The sequence below is a fragment of the Colletotrichum tamarilloi genome (assembly GCF_030869305.1).
Source record: "Colletotrichum tamarilloi strain Tom-12 chromosome Unknown Scaffold_89.1, whole genome shotgun sequence".
NCBI lineage: Eukaryota > Fungi > Ascomycota > Sordariomycetes > Glomerellales > Glomerellaceae > Colletotrichum > Colletotrichum tamarilloi.
Window position 1 is genome coordinate 115572 of NW_026849472.1, and position 20913 is coordinate 136484.

Consider the following 20913-nt stretch of genomic DNA (forward strand, 5'->3'; position numbering starts at 1 on the left):
ATCGTTTAGAAGGATACCCTCACTTATTGACCGGTGCCCTATGTGGTTACCCTGAATTTAGTTTCTCTCCTTCGCGACGTGAGTATTACCTCCATACTTCGGCAATCAAGCCTTACCTTAACTGCCCCCTAAAGGCAGAGGATGTTCCAATTCTAGTTTGCCTCCTCAAGCTTCGTTAGTTGGCCCCTAGGGTTAGAATTCCTTACCACGGTTCTCGTGACGTCCTAAGACTGAATCTTATGTCAGTTCTTAATAAACCCAGCAGCGATACGAAGGCAAAATTACAATCGTACTTTATACTAGCACGCAAGGCTCGTAGAGATGCACATTACGAGATGGTACCACGGGCGGAAATTGAACACGATACTATTCGCTCTTGCCAGTGAACTCGGCGTAGCCTCATTTATCTTGTCTCTGGACTTTTGCTGCATGTCTCTAAGTCCCATCCCTAGTGGCTCGATCAGAATGGTGAATGTGTTTCGGATTTGCGTCTAGTGTGCAAATCAAAGAGATGTGTCTTCTGGTTCGTTATCGTTGATAAGATAGCGGACGTCCGTATTCATGAAGGATTCGCCGCTTCTGGCGGTCTCTTTCAAATCCTGCGCGAGGTCTTCTAGAATGTCCTTAAGTTCGCTGAAGCCCCTTTCAAACTCATCGAACTCCCGCAGAATCTGACCCTGTCTCGATTGGAATTCTCGTGGTTCTTTTGCTGGTACCCGGGCACGTACTATCAAATCTTTCTGCCGCCTGGTCTAGGTAGATGGGACTTGTAAGCGACATTTTGGCCTGATGACAACGGAGGAACATTGGGGGCAAACACTCACTATCCCCTTCAATCTTTCGTCAAGTCTCGCGAATAGAAAAGTCCACTCTCGATAAATCTGTACAATACGTATCTCGAGAACACGGATGAAATAAGGCCGAGGAGACCACTCGGTTCTGGTCGCATCATCCTTTCCTCTGCACAGAGGATCTGAGAACATTCCATCCTGGAAATCGTTCTCGTATCGAGTTATCATATCTGGCGACGGGTCATCAAGGATTTCATCGAACCAGGTTTCCAAGAGAACCAATCCGGTCCAACGCCATTGGTCATAGCCAGTGACCATACAACTCATGGTAGTAGCGTAGATGCCATCCGTGTAGTTCAGAGGCCCTTGACACTGCGCTAGGCACCTCAAGAATGTGGCATTTCTCGATGCTCGAAGTGGCTCTCCTGAAGGCTTCTTTTGACGATTGTCACTCATCAATCCATTGTTAGATCTCCATACACGAAATGGTAAGGAAAACTGCATAGTGAATGTCTCTGGCCCCTCAGTCTTGTTGGGTTATTAGCGCTAACATAACACAATGTTAAGGAAGTCAGACCCACAGAAAATGAAACTCCGATTGACGGGCTTGCACATATATAGTTGATCATGAAGTCGCCCAAAAGACGAGATAGAGATTCAGGTGCAGTCCTAACAAGTGCGAGAATGCCCCATGCATCCAAATTAGAGATGTAGCTAGTAGAAAGTCAGTTTCGATCATTCTCTCAACAACTATCAAGCGAACATTCATATTTAACTTGAAACTCACATCAATCTCCGGTCACCATTAACAATGGGGACCTCGTCGTCATCACCATAGCGCTAATAAAGTGTCTGATGAGCATTCATGATTTCGGGGGATCTCGTGCGAAGAAGACCACTAACCTGCTTCCTGAGTTCTTCATACAGCTCTTGCGCGGTGAGGCCGCCAAGAAACTCCCGGAAAGTTGGTTGTGCCCCGGAGTTGTTGCCGTCGATTAGGAGTGCGATCTTCTCTCTCTGTGCACCTTCATCTCCTTCCCGAAGCTTTCTGAGGCTAGCTTCCCGGACGATGTCAAGAATACAGTCAATCCGATATCGGTCCGGCGCCCAATTCTCTTCGGTTCTAAGCATGAAACCGACATCGTCTCCCTCTAGCTCTGCAGCGTTCGATTTGAGGTCCTCGGCGATGAAGGGCGAGTTATCCCAGCTGACTGAGATGTTTTCTCGCAAGAAGAACCTCGACGGCCAAGCGAATGCTCCAGAGCGCTTGTTCACTCTTGAAATCTGCACGTCTTTCGGCTTCGGGAGTCCGGCAGGCTTATCTGAGCCATTCACCACCCGGAGAGCGACCTCCGCGTCTATTTTGCTGCTCATCTAGCTCGGAGAAGTAGAGGTAGGTCCCAATACTAAGTCGTGTGTTGAAAAAGATGTTACTCCTAAGATTGAAGCCGAAACTCCGCTTTCAAGATAAGATACTCTAGTCATAAGCCGTGTAACAGATCTCCAGAAATCCTGTGTTTGTAGCAACAGCTCGTATGGTATTGAAGCTCCAATGAGACAGAGCGCACCAATCACTGTAAACAAGCAATTTAGCCTCTATCTTTTCCCCTTATCACTTCCCGTGAGCAGTAGTCGAAAGCTAGAAAGTGACAGAAAGCGTTGAAGCGAGAATTGTCTACAACGAACGGGGTTTACAATCAGGTAATTTTAGACTACAACAAATATGGATTGAGAAACTGAAATAATGAATGCGGTTAAGATACAAGAAGTGTAGAGCAAAAGGAATGGAGTGAAGTTTTACAGTAGAGACGTTCTGTCGTACAAAAACGGAACCGTAATTGCCGGCTAGCAATTGCGCCTTATTTACCACACGTTCTCATACAACTGGGCTATCAGGCGACTGCAGACTTTGTTCCTGCTGGCGTGTCTGGACCCTTTCCACCCTGCACCGCGAACAGCGCGGATAGCGGCAATTGGGGCAAGGATCTATGACTACAGTCATACCGCCTTGTCCACAGCAACACTGGGATTAAGATTAGTATTTTTTATGTAAATTTTAATCATGGAGGGAACAAGGCTGGCGAGCTGGATGGGCAGCGGAACGGACTATCAAGTACTTACGCAAGTCCACATAAACGCATATTTCTTTCTCGGAGGCTGGACAAGAAGCGTAGTATCAGTGACTGATGGGCGAGGATCGATATAGTTATAGTCTGTATCACGAGAGAAGAACAGTGGTAAATGTACCATTGACTCAGTGAGTCCTGCAATACAGGCGACGTCCTTCCCCCGTCTGCCGGATGGTCCCAAATATCTCCCTGGTGACGATTCTGAGGCGTCGTCTTCTTTTGATAATCAATTGGACAAGACCGCATGCATCAGTTAATCAAGGCAGCCAGCAAAGTAGTCACATTGACCGATTAGGGGGGTGATTGGCCGAGAGTGATGTCTTGGTCGTTAAGGCTGCTATCACAGCTCCAAGTGGATGCCCCAACTTCTTTATCCAGAAAGGCTGTGCTACCAATAGCGAAAGTGAACGTGGGTGGGTCGGTAAAGACTGTGAGTGCCTTGAGGCGAAACGAGTGTGAATGGACAGCAGAAGTGGAAAGTCGGACAGCAAAGGTGGAAGGTTGACTCAACCATCTTGCCCAACGAAGAGTTAAGTACCTCTACACAGAGCTGACGCAATCGAGAAAATTTCCTTTCCACTTGATCGCAGTCTTCCACTCAAGAATAATACCGAGGACCTACCTCGTCCGTCCTTGCATTCGTGTGCCCGCGTGTCCAGTTGTTCATTCCGCAACAGTTCGGCACCGTTGTTTTGAAACCGATGAGAATCCGGCCTTCATGTCTTACACAAACCGCCATCAAGACACCCGTTTGGCCACTCCGATGCGAATAGCTACATCGCCGCAGATGTCGCACCCGTCAAGCTGGCATGGCCAGTGAGGCTTTCTTACCAAGAAGCGAATTGGAGGAGTTGAAGGGATGAGATAGGTGTTGGTATCCCTATCACAGGGATATTGGTCGATTGGTTCGAACCGTGGTTTTGACGAAGTAGGTCAATTGACTATATATTCTGCTGCGTAGGTGTAAAAGGGAGGTTCCAACCGTAGGTTGGGCAGGCTGCGATAATCGATGATAGGGGCCCTAATTGGCCCCTGCGCAGTCGGCCGTACGCCGCGGTCGAATTGGACTTCCAATCCGACAATAGAGGTGTTTAGGCTTATTAAGTATTACGAGGAAACTTCATGCTCCAAACATTCGCTGCGCCTCCTACTGCAAGTAAGTTGACGATCGTGTTCCCCCACTCGAGACATGAGAGGGATGCCGCTAAGCAGGTCGGCTGTATTCCGTACCTAGGGTAGTACCGGTACCTAGGTACCTGATCCTTTGAAAGCGGACTATCTTACAAGGGGCACTGACTGCCCTTTTGTCTTACGTCCGGAATTTTTCGTTTTTGCATCTCGGTGACACGGCCAATTTCCACAAACGATTAAAGGCTGCGTCGAATCACGTAATAATCTCTACGGCTTGCAATAAGTAAAACCTTTCCTCCTCTTTGATAATCAGGCGATAGGCATGCGCCTTGGTTATTCTGCGCCTTCCTCTGCTGGCCGGAACCCCGCTGAGGTATTGCAACGTCTAAGGACGGTTGGCCAAGAACACAGTGTTCATGGTTTGCATAGCAGGGAGGATGGTCAGAATTCGGAATGAATCAAAATTCAAGACAAACACTAGCGTGTCCAACAGGGAAGTTTTCGAACCTTCAAAGACGCTACGTCCTTCCTCTGCCATAGCGCCAGCCGTTTTGAGCCAGTTCCTTGTCGATTGGCCAAGCTCTGAGCTCATACCTTTGATGAACTTTCTTCCCCCTCCAGAATGCAACTATCCACGACTCGGTGATGGCGGATGGCCTGATTCCATGATTTAGAATTGCCCCAAATTCTGCTCTGAGGATCTCCTGGTTTACCATGTCCAAATCGAACCTCCCCTTTTCGTGGTGGGATCTTATCTCGGATGCGGAGTGAAATCCTCGGTTCATTGAACATGAAGGGACGAAATGTGCATAAAGGAGGAATAGTACGGAGTATCGTCTGAAGTTCTGGTAATAATTGGAGCTTGGACATAGGAGAAGGATGGTCATGTGCCCATCCGCCCCCTGGGAAGTCTCGAGATCCCACCACTACTTCAGATAATAGTAGCGCCCGAGCTCTGGACTCGCCAGAAGATCGGTCCACTAGATTTTCGCGACGAAGCTGAGACCGTGACTCTTCCAGCCACGCGCCTGCGGGTGTTCCTTGCCTCCAAGCTGTTAAATCCTAGGACCCAACCTGACTAAACGCAGCGCGCCATCTTGTCATGATCTCGTCTCAAGCTCTTTCGCGCGCTCGAGCAACTGGCTCTGCTTGATTTGGAGCATGATGTTGCTCCTCTGCATCGGCCCCATCCCGGATATTTAAAACGTTGAGATCAACACCCGCCTGAGGAGGTGGCGCCAGTGAAACAGCCGCTCTGAAAGGCAGACGTTCCTCAACGTGGTATCTCTGCCACCAGTCCATGAATCTTGTGTGCAATGTTGCACGACGAATTGGGTGAGTTGCGGGACCATCAATCGGCTCTTGCAAGCTGTCTCTGAGATTGGGATTCGCGTTGGTTGCGTTCCCTCTTTCTCGAGAGCAGTTGATGAATGACCAATCAAATCCGCCAGAGGTTAGTCCTATGCAAGCCCAGATGATAATGGGCATGCCCAAGCTCATTAGAGCGAGAGAGACCAGAAAGTTCCCAGGCGTGCGACTGAATTTGATGATTTCGTCACAGCCAAAGATGGCGGCTATGTTGACAAGCGGTTGAGAGATCTGGCAAGATGTGTAAGAAGATTGTCCCAAAATTATGTTACGTTGAGAAAGGGTGGGATTCTGTGAAAGAAACACATACAACTGTCATCCAAGCCGAGACGCAAACCACCAAAGGTTGTTGGGGCACAACGATGGAAGCGGGAATCGGGGCTGGATCTGGAGTGGGCTGAGCTTTCCGAAACTTGAAGCGAAGCAAGGCCTTTTCACCTTGTCAGTTGAAAGATCCAGCGTCAGTGTCTGCCTGTACATCGGGGGTCGTTACCTTGTCCCTCGCAGCTACTCCCTTCTTAATCATTTCCTCATATTGGGTTTGTAGGTCCCTAAATCTTATGCGCAGTTGTCGAAGGTCCGTGAATGCCCTTCGTATCTGCGATAAATAAGCGTAACAGGCTGATACGTCGCCTGTTCGGCCTTCCGCATGAAGGAAGTAATTCACGTCCGTCGTCATGAACAGGTCACCGCTCGAAACGATCCCCTCCACAGTCTGCGACAGTGATTTGACTATCCTTTCCGCTTCAAGGATGCCATCTTCGAAACTGTCCAATTCATCCAAGACATCTTTCACTCTTATGGTAGTCTGATCATCACCCGCAGCCTTATGCAGGCGTTGCAGCAGACGCTGATGCTCCACGCCCTGTAGCGCATTGTAAGATCAGCCGTCTATCCCTATACTGAATCTCGGATCTGACTTACGATGCCCTTTACCCACTTGTCAAAGTTGTAGAATATTCCTTGGAACTCTTTATAGATCTGCCCCAGGCGAACCTCAAAGACGCGAAGAAAATAGGGCCGAGGGAGCCACATTAGAGTTGATGAGTCGAGCATCATGCTTCTTCCACGAACTAGAGGATCTGAAAGCGGGCAGTTTTCAAGCGCATTTACCACATCAACCATGCCAAATGTGTCCACCACATCCTGCATCTCACATTCATATCGTGCGATGCTATCGGGAGTTGGCAAGCCAATGACTTCGACTTCGAACCAGGCCTCGCATAGCAGTATACAGGTCCAGCGAAACTGATCATACCCAGTCACAATGCAGCTGATGTGGCTCGAGTAGATAGCGTCGACACCCTCACCACCAGCTTGAGCGCCTGAAAGAGCGCGTAAGAATGTGACATCTTGTGAAGATCTCAGGGAGTCCTCGTCTGAACTTTTGGCTCGGTCGTCTCGTATCAAGGTTTTCGACGTCCGCCATACCCAGCATGGAAACGAAAACTGCATGACGAAGGTTTCGGGACCATCAGTCTAGAATGAATTAAACTACTTCAGCTGTTTGAATTGGTCATGGACTTTGGAGCCACATTCACATACCGAAAAATGCACTCCAAGGGAAGGTCTTGATAGGATATAATTAAGCAAGAAGTCGGGTAATTGCCTGTAGAGTGATTCTGGAGCAGATCCCACGAGCGCGAGGACGGCCCACCGACTGAGATTAACGACGTAGCTAGACAGACACATCAGCTTCCTCGCCTCTTTCATTTCTTCCCACTAATCTTCGGAGACCGTGAGAATACTTACATCAGGCGTCGTTCTGCGTCAGCTTCATGTCCACTTTCAGTGTCAATGGAGTCACCTCCCTTGTCGTCTTCATGGTAGCGCTACGAGTGGTTAGTATTGATTGTGTGCAAGCCTAGAGGTAGCCGTTCTGAAAAGACGTTAATAACTCACATTTCTTTGCAATTCCTCCAGTAATCTCGGTGCCGACAAGGGGCCAAGGTACTGCCGTGGATGGACCTTATTCTTCGAAATGTTACCGTCAACGAGTATGGCAACATTATCAGTCGGAATGCGATGGTGTCCTTGTTGGAGCTCCTCCAGCGTTGCGCGCTGAAGGAAGGCGACAAGAGGTGCGACACGAGATTTGTCCGCTGCCCAATTGTGTTCTGTACTGAGGAAAAAGATAGGGTCTTCCTCCTCGGGTTCTCCCGGAGTTAGATAGATGACCTCCTCAGTTGCTTCTAGAGGCTTGGTTTCTACATGGGCCGTAACCCAGGGTGTGTTCTCCCAGTTCTTCGAGATAGGCTCCCGCTTGAAGAATCTGGGCGGCCAGGAGAATGCCCCGGCTTGTCCATGACTTTGTCCGTGCCCAGGCAAGTTGCCATTCGCGATCCGACCATCCCTTGGCTCCAGTAATGGAGAAAGGTGCGGTGAGGTCGAGGTTGAAATTACTGGTCCAGCGGCGGACACACCCATTGCTTCGTGTAATCGTGATATCTAAGATGGGGGCCAGGAGATCAAGAAAAATGCCACGTAGTATTGTGAAGAGATTCGTGCTCTCTTCAACCTGTGAATGAGCAACGCCCGAACATAAACCAACAGTCTTGCTTTTGTCTTTCCCAGCCTGTTGTGAACTTTTGAGTTCCCGATTCCCGAATTATACACGTCGATGTAGTGTTTGCAGTTTGTTGTACAGAAGTGTCTAGGCTCCGCAAAGATATCGCTTTTTGTAAACCGTTCCTAACAATCCCCAAATGTTGATACAAATTATGTGCGTCCACCTAATGGTCTCTCTCTAGGTTGTATTACGATTCTGACAGTGATCCGAAGGCTTATGATCGTGGTGGCGGACGTGGACTCTAGTGACGGCACAACGAGAGCAGCGTGGGTAGCGGCAGTTGGGGCAAGGGTCAATGACCACAGTCATACCGCCTTGTCCGCAACAACACTGTGATCGAGAAACATTGTTAGTATTCTGTAATGAGTAATAAGGTGGGTTGCAAATTCAGTCATTCTAGGCTTTGGATAAGCAGTAGGTGAGGAAGTAAATACGTACGCAAGTCCAGACGAAGGCGTACTTTTTTCGGGGTGGCTTTCGGTGGAACGATTCGTCAGTGGCTGGGTGGATATCATGCGAGTGGTTGTAAAGAGCTATATGGAGAGTCGGATGGGCATTGAAAGATGGCAAGTGGTAATTACCATGGTCTCGGTTGATACTCGCGTGGGCTTTATGACTTGTCGGCTGCAGCTGCGTCGCCTTGCCTCTTTCTCTTCTCGGAGCCCCCCTGCCTGCTTCGAAGGCTTTCAAACGTCAGGCGCGCCTGCATGCAGGTTGGCAACCCTTGACCGAATTCGAATAAGTCCACAGCTGTCAGGTGGGATATATGTGAGGCGAACAACACGCGTTGGGATTCGACTGAAGATGCGAACTAAGGTGGAGGGTGGTGTGGAGGATGCGGTCGTGGAGAGTCGGGGATGATTGGGCCTGGCTGGGCGTGCCCGTTTTGTTGCAAACCTCGTCAGAGACACCAATTGAGTACGCCGTTCATCGGCAGGTGAATTGGCCTGAATCTGGTGCAGCGGAACGAAGGGCGTACAAAACATGCTGGAATCCACGACGCGTCAAGACATCCGGTAGATCCCCAAGACATTCCGTCTGACTTTTGGAGGTCACATGACGTGGGCCGGTCAGTCAAGTCGGTCAATTGCGGTGCTGTGGCTGCGAGCCAGCAAGCCTCCGCCTCGTGCATATTGCGATAGGCATATCAAGCAGCAATCGAATCTACGCGATTAACACAGACTTCAGTGTTCTCAAAGCCGAAATGCAGGAGTCGTGTAGGGTAAGGTTTGCAGGGATCGGAAATTCCAATCACCTGGGAACTCGACAGCGCGAAAGACGCCAGACCTGAGAGCTTCCTGGTGATCACCTGGGCCAAAGGGCCCGTCGCGGACGTAACAGCAACGGTCGAGCGGATGGCTCAGAGAAGATGGTCGGTGTGGCCACTATTGGCAAATGATTTCGGTTGAGAGGCCATGCCGGAAAGTTTTGTCGAAAAAGTACAATGCAGACGCGATCGGGGGTGTGCATAAAGGAGACGATGCAGATGGGAGGTTGAATTGACAAGCAGCTTGATCCGTAGCACCCTGTCATCAGTTTGTCAGGACTCAGGGCTGTCACTGGTGGCTTCCACCCATGAGGGAGGCACGTGATGGACCTCGCTAAGAATGATCCACCTTCCGTCCCGGAGAATTGGTTCCTATTTCACACCTTTGTGGCCCATGCAAAAGTTGGCAGGGAGATCCATACATCCGACAACCGGTTTACCAACAACATCTTTCTTTTTCAGTGTCGGAGAAGCCGATTCATCGAGGCATTGTTTGCCCTTGTCCTCGGTCACTTTTGCGATTGCCTCGCCAGCAGTTGTGCCCAATACTGTATTGTGAAGCGTACGCCCGATAACATCGTGGATTCGTGGCTCCAATCGAGACGCTCCGCCAAAGTACTTTCCTCTTGCCGATGGCACTCACACACGATATCCGTGAAAGACAAAGGCAGCATGTGACGCGAGCCCTTGGCTCGATCTCAAGCTGCGTCAGAAGCCTTTGGAGTCGCGGGGGCGCGGCCTAACTTTGCACTTTCAACCCCATTTCCGCGAATGATATTCTGGCTTGTAAATCCTGGCCCGGCCGCCTGCCGTCGCCTTACTACGTATATCCGTACAAAATCAGACACACAGCCACAGTTCGAACCCGTACCCACCCGATGGGCCGACGTGAGCTTATCTTTATTATCGGATATGACCCCTATCTCCTCAAATTGCGACTGGGCAATCTGATAGCGAACACATATTGACCGCCCATTTCGATTGTCCTCCGCCAACATGCGTCAATCATTTCCCAAGCGCAGGAAAGCGTTCTCGCCGCGGGCACGTCACGTCTTGTGCAACACGACAATATTTTCGGTGTCTCACTGATTTAAATGAGACATAACTCACTCCGACTTCGGCCCCAATGAGGCTGTGTACATGTCTCACCGCCATTGTTGGGCTGCATTACTTGCGAAACCTAACGACCAAGTAAACAACATCGTGAGATGAGCTTCACCAACCGCTCACGAGGAAAACGACTGCCTAGATATTGCACTCATCAATCCTCACCGAAAACATCTCTAGTGACGTGTAGCGCCATCAACGTCTCAATCGGCTCATACCGCGATTCACGAACGAGAAATAGCACCTCACCCAGTGAAAATGGCGATGTCATCCCATGTGACGTTTCTGCTTGGGGTGGTGCCTGTTTTGGGAGGGTGCTTCCGTGGTAGGCGCATACAACGTGTGCCTACCACTCAAATCTACAGCCTCGATTGCTCAACGGGCCGTTTTGCCAGATGGGTGGCATCGTCAGACGTCAACTCGCCGATGGTTGAAGCGGCGCTCCAAACGCAGTTCAATTTGCCCGTCACGGGGCGCACAGCGACGGCATCGATTTTACCCAATGAATCCTGCACGACATACTGTGCCCAATGAAAGGAAATCACGACAACAGGGTCGGCTGATACTGCGGATGCCGCACCATGCTCAAGCAACACCAGTGCCAAAGTCTCCTTCACCCCGGATTTTCATCGTCGTGGCACACCATCATCGTACTTTGAGAGTGATTCTATTGGTGCTGTTGCACGCTACCTCGGCTACGAGCCGTTGGTGCCCAGAACTTCAGAGACCCAATTGGCAGCTGCTAAAGTTGGTACGGATAAGAATCCAGTTTAACCAGACCCCAACACTTTTACCGGAAAGCATCGACGTTCGATAGCCCAATGAACAGCTTCTTGCGCAGTCCAGCCTTTATCGATCAGATGACCTTCGAAGGGTAGAATTGCCGTCTTCTACCTTTTGGCTCTTACCGAGACTCGATCCCAGTCTGCATGAGAGCAAGACGTTGCCTGTCAATCGGAGCTTTCAGCTCTACCCTGGGTAAGGTAACACGTGGGGACATATGCAATGCCAACTAAACCAGTTGGACGTAACATCAATCGAAGCCGCCCGTCTTTGGCAAAGCATACGTGCCCCACATATATCTGTTTTGATTTCTGACTGAAACTACCTTAAGGTAGGTGGTCCAATGCAACAAATGCGATCAGTGTGTACGGAGTGCCTTAAGTACCGAAGGTACGGCCGGCTGGTGACAGGCACTCGCGATGATTGTGGCGCAGGCGCTTCGAATTATGACAAAGCGCCACGTGGCTCGTCGGTAGGATAATGGGGTTGAGAATTTAAGGTTCGGGCGGCGTTCTTTGATTGGCTAAGTACATTAGACTAGGTATTGCTTATCGAGGTACCATGTACCTTACCTTCGAATAGACAAGTGTGACCGTGGACACCATAAGCTCTCTCAAAGAAGACTCCAAGTGAACACGTCACGTCAACTGAGCAAGAGGCTCAGTATAGCCTTTATGGCTTGCCAAGATAGCGATGGGAGGCTTGGGAAGACTCGGCTCTATTATCGCCGGCTGACCCAGCACGCTCCGTCCCGACAAATCAAGAAGGCCAATGTCTGCTCGTCTCTGGAAGTGCCCCATCCCGCTTGTGCACCATGTGGATCTGCGGGGTGGCAAGCGGCTGTTGGTGTTCACCGGGCCCGTCACGCCGCGTTTTCGGCTGGACTCTTCTATGGAAGTCTCACCTCCAGCTTTTCTTTCAAACAGGCTGACGCCAGATTCCACCAACTGGAGTAAGAAGACTACAACGAACCCCATAGCAGCTACCATGATGAAGAGAGCGTATAGGAAATTGTACCATGTCCGCGGAAAAGTGATGATACCATCACAGCTGAAGATTGCGGCTACATTAAGGAGTGGTTGAGACATCTGCCGTCCACATAATCACATTAGCCATTCATTTCGGGACTTTTAAGATTATTATTCCGACATACCATAGTTGTCCAAGACAACATTCTAATCTCCAGCGGGTTCGTCGCATTCATTTTCTTTTTCAAGATGAACTTATTCAGATATTAGCGTACACTATTTCGAGCAGTCATGAGGACTTCGCGCATGGACCTACCTTTTTTCTCCCAGTAATACCACTCTCGAGCATTGACTCGCACGTTTCTTGCAGCTCGACGATATCTCGGTGGGTCCGGCCCATCTTATTCAATGTTTTGCGGATCTGTGACAAGGGCATCATGCAATCTATGGCATCTCCAGCTCGGCCATCTTGGTGTAGGAAGTAGTTCACGTCGGTTTCCGTGAAAACCGCGGCGCCACTTAGAGTCTCACCAAGCACCTTTTTCAGCCCTCTCAGAATGTCTCCAGCTTGCTTAACCATCATTTCCCATTCGTCAAGCTTTCTCTCCGCTTCTTGTTGGGCGTTGAAGCTGCGAGACACTAGTAAAAGGTCATCAAGCAGCTGCTTGTGCTGTCTAAGCTGCGATTTAGGCAAATTCGCCACGTCAGTCTGTAAGCTCTTGCGATAATTAAGACATCCGGGACACAGACTTACCGCTGCTGCAATGGCAATGTGGAAGTGAAAGGATAGGGATTCCCATTCGCCATTGATCTGATTGAGACGGATTTGAAGAATGCGAATGAAGTAGCTGCGAGGCTCCCACGAAGACCTCATTACATCGTTGCCTCGCCCAAGTGGATCGGAAATCAGTCCATCATCTTTGTCATTATCATAGCGAGCTACCATGTCAGGATGTGGTTCATCGTCGAGTGCGTCTTCGTACCAGCTCTCAAGCAAGGCCACACCGGTCCAGCGATGTTGATCAAACCCCGTGACGATTGCACTTGTGTGGCTTGAGTAGATCACGTCGAAAGAAGTGGCGTCGATAGGCATCTCGGTGAATCTTCTCATAAACGTGATGTCCATCGATGATCTTAGAGGCTCCCCATTTGATCTTTTTTTCCGATCGTCCGTCCTCGGTTCGGCTGTTGTACGCAAGGCTCTGACCGGAAAGGAAAGTTGGAGCAAAAACGTTTCTGGTCCTTCCGTCTACCCAAACGTTAGTACATTATCTTCATGAACCAACAACAGACATAGAGTTCCACGACTTACGGTGAAAGAAACACCAATTTCACTCTTGGCTGAGAGGTGGTTGAGTATGCACTCCGTCACCTCCCTGTACAGAGACTCCGAAGATGATCCAAGAAGAGCCAGAATAGACCAAGAATCTAGGTCAACCACGTAGCTAGCAGCAAGAACGTAAGTAACTGAAGTTTCACAAAAAGGTATATGTTTTTTGCTTGACTCACATCAACCTGCGTTCTGCCTCCACAAAGCCACTGCTCACAGAAGATTGTACATCATCGAGTTCATAGCGCTACGTTTGAAAGCGTCAGACTTGAATTCTCGACTGCTTTTCGGATTTCAAAAGAACATACGTCTTTGGTCGCCTCTCTCAAAAACTGCCTTGCTGATAAGCCTCCAAGAAATGGTCGGAATACCGGTTCTCTGCCGAGGTTGTTGCTATCAATGAGGAGGGCAACTTTGGTTCCCGGCACGTCGTATGCACCCTCTTCCAACTGCTGAAGTGTTCTTCCACGGAGAATATCGAGGAAAATATCAAGCCGGAACTGGTCCGGGGCCCAGTTCTCTTCGGTTCGCAAGGAGCGCAATATGTCTTCTTCTTCGGGGCACTTCAGGTCTTGTTCCATATCTCGAAGGGTAGCGTAAAGCCATGGGGTGTTCTCCCATTCCCTAGGAAGTTTCCTTCTGTTGAAGAATCGTTCCGGCCATGGAAATGGCCCCGCCTGCTCGACCCTGTTGGGTACCTGTACGTCGAGTGGCTTCGGTAGTTTAGTCGGCCCAACTGGTTCTGTTTTGGGATCCGCGGGCTGGGGTGAGAGAGAACAGCTTGAAGCTGTTTTCTCTTGGTGTAATGTCATGTTTAGTGCACTCCCGTTCTTGACTTTGTTGTTGTTTCTATCAACCCGTATCACCTCGGCTTCGATGATGTGACTTTTGATAGCGTCTTGCTCAGCAACTCTCTCAATTAAAAATAGTAAAATGTTCAAACTCCGCCAATCTGCGATACTACAATTATTACTCTTAATCTTGTCTTTCGTGTTTGGGACCTGAATGTTTGTTTTGCGATTCGTTTCTCGTTGTCTTTGTTTTCGTAAAGCTAGGGTCCCGATGCGTGGGATATTGCCGGAAACTCTAATGACGGTCTTGTGTACGATACCGAGTAAATATCTTGCGATAGAATAGAAGAGTTGCCCGCGTTGCCCTCCCTCTGCAACCTATGACCGTCGTGACTACGCTAACCGTGGGAAGTATCGTGATGTAGGTGTTCCCGAACGTGGCTACGTACAACTGCCGTGACTGTGCTGACCGTGGGAAGTATCGTGGTGTAAGTGTTGCCGAACGTGCAATTTGTCGACGCGACAACGCGAACACCTGGGGTATCCGCAATTGACACAGGGATCGGTGACCACGTTCATGCCTCCCTGACCACAATAACACTATTGCCATCGTCAGTATTTGACTAGATTTCATGGTTTAGGCGCCCGTATTGAGAGGAAACCTGCAAGCAAAGAGCTAGAGATAGGAATGACGCACACAGGTCCAGCGGAAGGCATACTTTTTGCGCGGCGGCTGTTGGCGGGACGGCCCGTCAGTGACTGAGAAAATGATATATGAGGGAGTCTATGACAACGGGAGTTGAGAACATAGACAGAAGGGCGTATTATGTACCATGTTTGGGAAGTAATGGATCCCCCTCCAAGTTTTGTCTCTGAAGACAATCAAGGATCTACCGTCGCCCACGTTCCAACCCCCCTACGACACCGTTCTGCAGTCGCTATTGGTTTATCTTTGCATATGGTGTGTCTGGAGACCATGAACATGATCACAGGGTCAATTCGGCCAGCAAGACCAGGGCGGCCTGAAGATATTGGGCGTCGAGGGCGGTGAACATTCGGGCTTAGACGGTTGGGTGGTGTAGACGCTGTCGCTAAGATTGGCCAGGCGTCCCGGGTCGCCTACTCTCCAGAGGCGACCAATGGGATATTATACAATGCTGGGCCTCTGCCAGGAATTCAAATCTATTGAAGAGCGTGTCACGAGAATGCGATTGCCTTTCACAACGCGTATGGTGTTTTTTTGTTTGTCGAAACGTCAAACGTCAAAATGAAGACTGTAATACGACTCAGGAGAAAATGGCAATGGATCTTTAATCACCTGACAATGACTCTGCATCAAGGAGTTCGATGGTCCGGTGGGGCAGATTGCTGAGCTCCACGGTCAGTGGTCATCAAACTGCTTGAGTTTATTTTTATGTTTCAACAGAGTACTCCGTACGAAGTATGTCTTTGGAACGACTCCTTGGCCCGAGCAATCAAGGATGCCAAAGCAGTCGACCACACAAGGAGAAGCGTGGGCACAGCCATAGCAACTAACGAGAAAAGATTGAAGTGATCCTACCTATCGAATGATAGATGGCGTCAGCACATACCACCCCCTTTCTTCTTTCAGTTTCTTTCCTATCTCCAGATTTCAGATTGTTTCCAGCTGCAGGCATCATAGAAGTCAACCCGCATCAAGTCACAATTTGTTCCTCCTGGGTACTCCGTACATACGAATAATCGTCGCACGGAAAGGCCGGGAAGGTTGAGTCTCGGCGCAAATAGGCCAAACTCTCGGCCTTGTTGTCTACTTACGGAGCACACGGGGAACTGGTCCGGATAACCGTGATTACTACGTATGCAAGGTTTGGTCTATGCGCGAACACGGGAAAGCTTGTGGGAATTGACAGTTTGCGCCTCTACTGTGTATGCTTCTTAGGGGCCAGGGGGAAAATCCATGAAAGTCCCCCTTAGTACATACATATCGAAGCACCCCACTATGGCAGCATCACCAATAAAGAAGCAACCGGTGAGAGACTACTTCAGATACTAAATTTCGACGCTGGAACTCGGTGAGGGGCGCAGGGGGTCGTGGTGGCTTGCGACCTTGCCATTTCGGCTCTGAGCCTGCTATACGCACGGGTACATCAGATACCCCAGCACGTGCCCAGGTATGCTGTGCAATGCTAATAAGAATCTGCCCCCTTTTCGAGATGAGACATTGCAAAGTAAACAAGTTCCTCCGTACGTACATAGAAGAAAAAAACTGGCCTCGTCACTTTTTGCTCACTGGTCATCATGTGTGGCCGACAAAGTCGTCGCCTCCCTTGACACGGCGGTTCACTCGTGCCAAAGGACATTGAGCTAGTTCGCCTCAGCTTTGCGCCGTCGCGTCTTTGGATGTTTCGCTCGACGTCGTGGCTCCAATAGTCACTCTCCATGAGAATAGAGGCCCTCATGAGACAGGTATCTCACAGATCGAATCACAGCTTGTGACTCCAGCACTTTGGTTCCGGAGACTCGCGAGTGATACCTAGCCACGTGCCATCCTGAGTCCCAGGCCTGATTGTACACTTTGATCAGTAGGGCGTTGACGACGCATCAATAGGTAGTCAATAAACCCTTGTCTGCTGGTGGCCTTTCCGCTGCAGGCCATTTCATGACCATGGCTACCTTCCTTAAAGTACTTCCCAACCCGAATGCACCAGATTCCTCACCAGAGCTGTACAGCACAGGGAGCTCGGAGTGCCCTATTCCATGGTTTAAATCTTGACTCAGGGCCAGCTACTATGCTAACCCCTCTAGAAAGGAACCTGTGATACCTCAGCCTGATCCAGCCATAGACACCAACGTGCGCGCGCGTCATTTGTAGCATACCACTTCATTCTTTGGTGTCTCAAGTACATTCAAGAGAATCCTATGGCAGATCTGCCCGACAACGGCAACGCCCAACATCATGTAAATACAACTTGTAGCCACAACACAATAAACAGATCACCACGATTGTGGTATGGCACCACAGAAAAAGCTTCTTCTAAATGGCGATCACATATGTCTAGACAGATCGATCGCGCTCCTCTCACCGAGTTCTCTGCCTCTCACGGTTGCGCATCATGCCCTTACACAGAGCCCGCAGCTGCAGGAAGAGCTTCGCCGTGGATGAATGACGCGCGTAGCAGTCTTAATCCATGTGATCTTTCTCTGACCGTCATTTGGCTCGATGATTCTCTAGATGCCCGTACTCCGGTCGCAACCTTGGCCGCCTCGATATGTTTCCTCTCACCCGGACCAATTACCCCCAACAGTTTGGTCAAAGGGCGAGAGCGTCGTCGCTCCAGTAAGACTAACTCGCATCGACCTTCCACATCGGTCCATTCACCCGCAGCCGAGCACCGCCTGCCTGTATTCCGCCTCGCTTCACGGTCAATGCTGTTATTTCGAGCAGGCTTTCCAGTCATGTCAATTTCCCTTCTCACCGGTCTCAGCTGCAAACAGTGCGATTCACAGATCAAGTAGAATAAGCAACAGCAGTCTTCTAGGATCTTTGGCAATACGCCCGTCATCTTACTTGTTGATGGTCCTTTGATTGGCTCTGCTGCATGTTGTTGCGGCTGCTTGCTTATGTCGGTGAAGAAGAAACCCGGCAACGGGTAGAAAGCTCAAACACGTCATCTGCTCGTAGCCATCCCACATTACCAAAACAACAAACATAGCAGATCTCAAATTTCACTGACTTTTGATCATGGCCCAAAGCTACTCGGTCGACCCATGGCGGGGTTGCAAGTGCCATGATGGAATGTGCCATCTGCGAGGAAAATTGATAATTGAGCTCTGAGTTTTATCAGCCAGCTGAGTTGGGAACCCAGGATAGCTTGCAATTGAAGCAAGACTGATGGAAATTAGTTGAGGGATGCCAATGTCACGAGCGGAGCCCGAAACAAGCACTTTCTGGAAAGCCAGTGTCACTGCGTTTGCATCTTCGTTGCTTCCATGAGGTAGCATATAGTATACTGAATTTGCTTATGTTGGACGTGAGTTTATTGTCTTTATGGGCTGAATGTAGGCCGATAAGAGCAGTAGCATTGAATCCTTTCGAGAATGACCATCCTCCGATGATCACATGATGTGGCGATGTATGTCAGTCCGTCTTCCACAACTCTACCATGACTTACCTTACTACATCAACAATCCAGTCCATACAGCCTAGTTGTTTATCACAATCAACTATAGGATGCCAAACAACTTTGCGATTCGCATTAAGTGCAGGTCACAGTTTGAGTGCATTGGAGGTACCTTAGCTTGGAATCCCCTCGGCCGACGACAGCAGGTTATAGCTCTTAAACTTTCATGAAGAACTCAAGGCATGGCACTTCTTTATTGATAAGATAGTGGATGAGTAAAAAAAAAAGCAGGAAGATCCAATCCTGCGAAGATCGTATCGGCATGCGGTCCCGCCTCAATCAAAGTGTGCCACGCGTCGTTTTCGTTCTCACCACTCTATGTAGACTTCCGCGGCTGAACAAAGGTCGTGAGACCACGGTGACCAAGATTTCTGAGCAAACTAGAGTCATCAGAGAAGAAGATTTGTTTCAGGTCCACGACCTCGGCCTCAAGACTCCGACAGTGTTGATTCAGCCTACTAAGGTAGGACCAAAATACCAACGTCTTCATCCTGAATTCAGTCATAAATACTTTAAATATTCAACGAGTTGTCTCAATGCTTCAGTTGTCTGCTGGTTCTATTTAGACTAGAAATCATCTCCTATTGTTCAGGCATGGACATGGATCCGCCTTGAAATTCCAGGGTGTTACAAGTGGCCACAGAGATAACATTACAAAGTGCTAGTTGAGGCCTAAGGCCGTCTCGTGGTAAGTCAAGAGATCTTTAGGATAGAGAGATGATAGCTCTTCTATCTCGTGCGGCTTTACTTGATCAAACCATACTTCCAGGCGGAGCCTGAGTTTCTTGGTCACACCTAGCCCAAGAGCAGTGTTTGCTTGTTTGTTTCATTGTTCAACGCCGGTTCCACCCGTCAGGGTGAAGGGCGCCTACATCGGCTTTCGAAAACTATCTACCTCTATATATAGTGCGAATTCAGGAGAAAACAAAGCGAAAACCAATGATCAAACTCTCAAACTATTGAGAATCGATTTTGGTGAAAGTACAGAGAGGAAGTGATATTCGGTGGGGTAGGAGCTGCACCCTGCTGTTGAGACACAGGAGACACTCATTCAGACAGGGAATATGTAGGTATTTCAATGGACCATTTTATCAGAGCAATCTTTGCATTGCAACGTGAAGTCTCTTGTTTTTCCATGTAATATGATAGCCGGCTATGATTACCTCTAGCAACCCCCAGGTATGACACTCCCAGTCGGCTTGTCATGGGCCACGATTGAGCACAAACCCCCGAGAGCGGTGTGCTGCAGCACACCGTTCTCGAAATAGTTTACGCCAGAGAAAGACTGTACGAGGTATCACTGTCCGCAAACTCACCACAAATGGTTCGAGGCAAGTCTCTGGTACCCTAATCCAACCATGTTTTACGTCTCCCCCATACCGGACTTCGAAAGTAGCAATCCCATGATACCAAGCGCACGAAGTGGGGTGAACTCATCTCCCATACCTCAACGGTACATTATCTAACGCCGAGGAGAAGCTAGATAGGTTATTGGGATCATCAAATGCGGGTCGAGACATGTAACATAGCGAGTTCTCCCCAGAGGGGGTATGGATGGATGACGTGCGTTTGATTGAAAAGTTCCGGAGTTCAAAGAAGCGAGCTCCCAGAAGTATTTTACACTGGTGACAAGAAATGGGTAGTGCCCCGCCCTTAAATGGTGTTTGGGCAACCCTGTCAGTTTTCAGAACCCCGTAAAATACTCTCTTTTGCCTTTACACTGGTGATAAATCTCGCAGCCAGTACGTTCGTGATCATCGTAGTATATGGCCTGCAGTTTATGGCCGGCGGATTACAGCGTCAGCTACCACAAATTTGAAAGAATACCACTTGTTTCTCATCGCTGCACTGAAGCAAGGTAGGGTGATAGGAGAAGCATCGGTATATCAATGAAATTCGAAGATGATCCTTTACTTCCAGTGGGAGGCCTGTGGTGGGTTCATGGCGCCATGAGACTCTCCAAGATCCTTCTCAAATATTGAAACCAAGCCTAGTCCCTGGTACTTTGAAGAGCATATTCTGTCATGAACGGTCCAAACAGTCCCTCAATGACAATCTGCATACATGTTACGCAGCAAGTAGGCTCGGGTTAATGTGCTCAAAATGACGTGACAGAAGGCATTCTCTTCACACCTCGGTGTGTGGAAGTTAGACGTACCGACTAGACCTCAGCCATACGTAGCTTAGTGACGTTTGATTGCCCTTGTTTGCGAGGATGGGCCAAGTCCCTGTGCTGCAGATGACCTGTCAATGTTGCCAATGCCGAATGGCTGAGATATGTGGGACTTCTTCCATCTCTGGGGCTAGATGAGTCTGACGATGAGAGGAAAACTGCCTCTCATGCAAGTGGGAAGTTTGCAAGCCATATGAGAACCACAAAATTCGACCCTCGCTGGCGGTCATACCAGAATACCGCTCCTGTGTTACTATCATAGGATGCTTGTGCTTCTCATACCTGACATCTGTCACTTGTATCAAGATGTCACGTCAATCGAGACTGCTACCCTCTGATTGGT

The 20913-nt window shown here is 49.3% G+C and overlaps 6 protein-coding genes across 6 annotated transcripts; all 6 read right to left on the reverse strand.

Annotated features, from left to right (window-relative positions):
• Positions 1 to 503: 503 nt before the first annotated feature.
• On the reverse strand, positions 504 to 2165 carry CTAM01_13150 (uncharacterized protein; the record flags this gene model as incomplete). The annotated part of the gene is made up of 4 exons (XM_060529155.1): positions 504 to 677; positions 1466 to 1505; positions 1579 to 1631; positions 1695 to 2165. The coding sequence occupies 4 exons, from the start codon at positions 2163 to 2165 to the stop codon at positions 504 to 506; spliced, it is 738 nt and encodes a 245-aa protein (XP_060376299.1).
• A 502-nt stretch (positions 2166 to 2667) lies between these two features.
• CTAM01_13151 (uncharacterized protein) lies at positions 2668 to 2924 on the reverse strand (the record flags this gene model as incomplete). The annotated part of the gene is made up of 2 exons (XM_060529156.1): positions 2668 to 2814; positions 2913 to 2924. The coding sequence occupies 2 exons, from the start codon at positions 2922 to 2924 to the stop codon at positions 2668 to 2670; spliced, it is 159 nt and encodes a 52-aa protein (XP_060376300.1).
• A 2937-nt stretch (positions 2925 to 5861) lies between these two features.
• Positions 5862 to 7846, reverse strand: CTAM01_13152 (uncharacterized protein; the record flags this gene model as incomplete). The annotated part of the gene is made up of 5 exons (XM_060529157.1): positions 5862 to 6284; positions 6344 to 6898; positions 6965 to 7097; positions 7172 to 7251; positions 7322 to 7846. 5 exons carry the CDS (start codon positions 7844 to 7846, stop codon positions 5862 to 5864), a joined length of 1716 nt encoding a protein of 571 aa, XP_060376301.1.
• A 319-nt stretch (positions 7847 to 8165) lies between these two features.
• Positions 8166 to 8297, reverse strand: CTAM01_13153 (uncharacterized protein; the record flags this gene model as incomplete). The annotated part of the gene is made up of 1 exon (XM_060529158.1): positions 8166 to 8297. The coding sequence occupies one exon, from the start codon at positions 8295 to 8297 to the stop codon at positions 8166 to 8168; it is 132 nt and encodes a 43-aa protein (XP_060376302.1).
• A 3486-nt stretch (positions 8298 to 11783) lies between these two features.
• Positions 11784 to 14255, reverse strand: CTAM01_13154 (uncharacterized protein; the record flags this gene model as incomplete). Its single annotated transcript, XM_060529159.1, has 7 exons — positions 11784 to 12233; positions 12299 to 12367; positions 12430 to 12792; positions 12868 to 13362; positions 13426 to 13558; positions 13623 to 13690; positions 13752 to 14255. The coding sequence occupies 7 exons, from the start codon at positions 14253 to 14255 to the stop codon at positions 11784 to 11786; spliced, it is 2082 nt and encodes a 693-aa protein (XP_060376303.1).
• Positions 14256 to 14675: 420 nt separating this feature from the next.
• Positions 14676 to 14813, reverse strand: CTAM01_13155 (uncharacterized protein; the record flags this gene model as incomplete). Its single annotated transcript, XM_060529160.1, has 1 exon — positions 14676 to 14813. The coding sequence occupies one exon, from the start codon at positions 14811 to 14813 to the stop codon at positions 14676 to 14678; it is 138 nt and encodes a 45-aa protein (XP_060376304.1).
• Between the last annotated feature and the right edge of the window lie 6100 nt (positions 14814 to 20913).